Source organism: Oncorhynchus nerka, linkage group LG22 (genome assembly GCF_034236695.1).
Source record: "Oncorhynchus nerka isolate Pitt River linkage group LG22, Oner_Uvic_2.0, whole genome shotgun sequence".
Taxonomy (NCBI): domain Eukaryota; kingdom Metazoa; phylum Chordata; class Actinopteri; order Salmoniformes; family Salmonidae; genus Oncorhynchus; species Oncorhynchus nerka.
Window position 1 is genome coordinate 65,289,582 of NC_088417.1, and position 3,959 is coordinate 65,293,540.

Genomic DNA, 3,959 nt, shown 5'->3' on the forward strand with positions numbered 1-3,959 from the left:
GCACTGGGCGAAGAGCCAGGGGATCACAGGTCGGCCGCTCCCTCGCCCATCAATTCTCCCCTTAGACAGGCAGGTGACATGCCTGTGCGGGAACCCGCAGTCCTCACAGACAAGCCCCCTGTCTTTTCACGCTGCGGGCGTCTGTCCCAGCCACCAAAAAGACTTAATCTGTAGGTTTCCCATCAGGGATTGTTGACAGACAGAGATAAAAGTTAAGAGAATATCAAAATGTGTTGTTGTTACCTGAGAAAAGAAAGAAAATACTAAACTGTTCATGTTGGAAATTATTACTAGGTTTGTTTTGTTAGTGAATTGACACCTCCTGTCCTATTTTATTAAAGGGAAGATGTTATGGGTGTAAGATGGCACAGTGATGCCATCTGTTGGTAAATGTTCATTACTGCAACTTGTGTTTTACCGGGGTGCTTGAGATACCTGGATGTGTTGTGATGTACTGAACAAGACTGGTTACTCGCATCAATGCCTCTGTCTCGCCATTTAACATTCAAACAGATGGTAGGGATGGGTGAAAAACAGTGTAAAGAAAAATTAAGTGAATTAGAAATGATGCAAACACTTAAAATGATAGAACCCACAATCTATCTGATATTAAAGCTGATCTACCCCCATTTTAAAAAAGTGCCTCTACTTTCCCACTGTGTCAAAAATCCTAAGATTTAAACAAATAAGGCCATGACTTTAATAATCACACTTCACTTTAGCAGTCAAACAAAACACCCTGAGGTGCCACAGCAGTAGAAACATGGCATTACAATTCATACATGATTTAGGAATGACTGGTCATTGATAACAAGGTTGAAGATCAGACGATTGAAAGGTATGTTTCAATAAAAGCCGTCTGCAAAACAACTGCCTCCTAAAACATACAAATATTGAATAATTCAAACAGAGCATGAATTTGTCAACAACAACAAAGTCCATCCACCATCAGTTTACTTAACTTATATTAACTGGGTCATTCTATGAAAATGGTGGCTTCTTGAACAGCCAACTTTTTACTAATTGTAATAATACAATTAAAAAATCTAAACTTAGTCAGATAATAGTTAACCCCTTAACATTATAAATCAACAAATGACAGCTTAACATTTGTATATTTTTACTACATTACATTTTTTTAAATGCTTGTGCTGCCTTTTTTGGCACTGGTGTTAACTATATTTTAGATGACAATTCAGGCTTTCTAGAATGTAATTTCAGTCTTTACTTTCCATATATAGTCAAAGACAAACATTTATGGTAATACTAAGAAATTGTTTGGATTGATCATTTACTTTAAACATGCATGTGTAAAGTTCTATTGTCTGACATTTTTCCATTTATACTAATATTTTTTTGTTACATAAATAATTAAGATTGAGTCATCAAAATATCCTTAAAATGTTTACTAAAAAATTTAGCAACAGTTAGGTAGATACAAAAACCATATTAAGTTAAATTGGGCAACTCTGATGCCAGAACACCAATATGCCATACAGTGACAATGTGAAACCAATGACAAACATAAGATTATTTCAAAGAAATTTTATCAATTTATCAGTCATTTTTAATGACACATTTCAGGTTTCATGAGATGGGTTGATTTAATATGAACAATAAAATTAGGGTTATTGGTCAAAGATTAAGACCAAAAGATTGATTGACTAAAATGTGTCTTTCATAACACAACAGATTCGTTGTCTGTAAAAAAAAGTATTTAGCCAACCACCAATTGTGCAAGTTCTCCCACTTAAAAAGATGAGAGAGGCCTGTAATTTTCATCATAGGTACACTTCAACTATGACAGACAAAATGAGAAGAAAAAAATATCCAGAAAATCACATTGTAGGATTTTTAATTAATTTAGTATATTAGTATAAAGTATTTATTATTTTATACCGTCTTTTGTGCTCATCTTTATCAAGGGTGCCAATAATTATGGACCTGACTGTATCAAACCATTTTCGCTCCCTGCCTTCCAGATGGCCCTGAAGGATCTACTCTAGTTCAAAAGTATTCACACACAGTCATGGCCAATTGCCACTGGTCCTTACCACACGGGCACATCAATGGACCACTTTCCCCATCCCACATGCCTGGTCAACCCACTTTTCACTACTCCTGCCCTGGGGCATCAGACGAGCTGTAGGAGCAAGTCCTGGAAGGCCTGCAGATTACGGGAGACAATCAGGCCATCTGAGCCTAGCTGGGCAGCCAGTAGGAACAGCCTCCTCTTGTCAGCCACCGCCTCCAGAGACAGGGCCTCATGGAGCTCTGACACACTCAATGCGTCTGGCTTGTCTTAGAGGGGACACAAGACGGACAGTGAAGTTTACTATCAAGTCACACTGGGTGTGATGAGCACCTGTTAAAATGACTAAATCATAAATAAAACAGTTTGACAATCTAAACAGCGATGCATGGATGTATCACAATACTGGTCATGACAGTTGTAACATCACACTTATAACAGTATCTTTATAACACTGCTCAAGTGAGAGGTTACTAACAGTATGTGCTCACTGGAGAGCATACATGTATCCAGTATAGGTCTATCCATATCCGAGACACTCATATTGCCCACACTAAGATCAACATGTTTCGATAAAAATTGAATACGTTTCCATTCTCTTGGTCTTTCTATCTCCGATGTAAATCTGCCCATAGACAGTATAAGCCCGTATAATAGTCAAGGTCACCTGTTTGTTCCCCAGGACCACCACAGGAAATTGTGAGTGCAGTCTGAGGAGGCGATGCAGCTCAGCCTTGGCCTGTGGGAGACGTCGTCTATCAGAGGAGTCAACCACGTACACCAGGGCATGCGTCTTCCCCAGGTACTCTGCCCAGTACATACGCAAATCCTCAGCCCCTCCAACTGGAAGACAGCAGACAGAGGTAGGAAGGTAGGTTACTTGAGAGGTGTTGCTAGGCAATAAAGAAGATGTATGAACTTATGTTTTCTCCTTTCTTATTTGTTTGACACACTACAAGAAGGCCAAATGAATTATTCCACTCAAGAAAAGGTAAATGATGCATGTTGTTCAAACATATAAGTGAGTCTAAGCAAAGGCACATGATTATAATGCTTTTGGTAAAGTCACTGGCATTTTCAGGGCCAATCTTATAGTTTAAAATCCATGTGACAAAATTAAAAAGGTGATAGAGAAGGCTTAAAGCACTGCATGGAGTCTTACAGGCCGGTTGAATTGCCCTGCAAGCATATGCAAAAATCTGTTGTGCAAACTGCATAGCTTACTTTCTAGGAAATCCAGCTGACGGGCAGGGGCACTGAGGCTCATAAAGTTGAAACCCCTGGTGGGACGGCAGTGCCCTCTCTTGTCTCCGTCTGTGGCTGTCAACCCCTGAAGCATACTGCTCTTCCCAGCTCCGTCTAGGCCAGACATGGGCAAACTACGGCCCGCGGGCCACATACGGCCCGTTAGGCTTTTTAATCCGGCCCGCCGAACTTGTCCAAATTATAGTAAAAACCTCCTTTTTTCCACTTTCCCTGCAATGCCCACGTTTCCCCAATAGATGGCGCACTCAAAACACATTGACCGTTGTTGGAGTGGCGCGTATTTCTCTTTATTTCACTTTAATTTTCACTTCGTTTCACGTCACCATTAAGCCCTTCTGTGAAAATGAGCGGACCAAAGAGAAGGAAAGTGGACAGCGAATGCCGAGTGTTTAATAAGGAGTGGACAACAAAATACTTCTTCACTGAAGTCCGATCAACGGCTGTATGTCTGATATGCCAAGAAGCTGTTGCGGTTTTCAAAGAGTACAATATCAGCCGTCACTTTGCCACGAAGCATGCAAACTATGCTAGCAAGCAGTCAACACAAGAACGGGCGGCTACTGCTCAGAGGTTGGCAGCTAATTTACAGAGTCAACAGAACTTTTTCACCGACAAACTGCAATTCAAGAGTCAAGTACCAAGGCAAGTTATTTGCTGGCAT

At 40.3% G+C, this 3,959-nt stretch overlaps 1 protein-coding gene across 1 annotated transcript; it reads right to left on the reverse strand.

The window, feature by feature from the left end:
• Positions 1–1,936: 1,936 nt before the first annotated feature.
• LOC115104773 (ADP-ribosylation factor-like protein 9) lies at positions 1,937–3,404 on the reverse strand. Its single transcript, XM_065006816.1, has 3 exons — positions 3,257–3,404; positions 2,702–2,875; positions 1,937–2,304 (listed from the first exon to the last, which is right to left on the reverse strand). Exons 1-3 carry the CDS (start codon positions 3,402–3,404, stop codon positions 2,135–2,137), a joined length of 492 nt encoding a protein of 163 aa, XP_064862888.1. The 3' UTR covers positions 1,937–2,134.
• Between the last annotated feature and the right edge of the window lie 555 nt (positions 3,405–3,959).

What these genes read in the sequence shown, in the direction of transcription:
- LOC115104773 (XM_065006816.1), bottom strand. Translation starts at nt 3,404, where the DNA reads ATGTCTGGCCTAGACGGAGCTGGGAAGAGCAGTATGCTTCAGGGGTTG. An exon ending in TCAGCTGGATTTCCTAGAAA is followed by an intron (nt 2,876 to 3,256) that starts GTAAGCTATGCA and finishes GCTGTCTTCCAG; the next exon opens with TTGGAGGGGCTGAGGATTTG. An exon ending in GGTGGTCCTGGGGAACAAAC is followed by an intron (nt 2,305 to 2,701) that starts AGGTGACCTTGA and finishes TGTGTCCCCTCT; the next exon opens with AAGACAAGCCAGACGCATTG.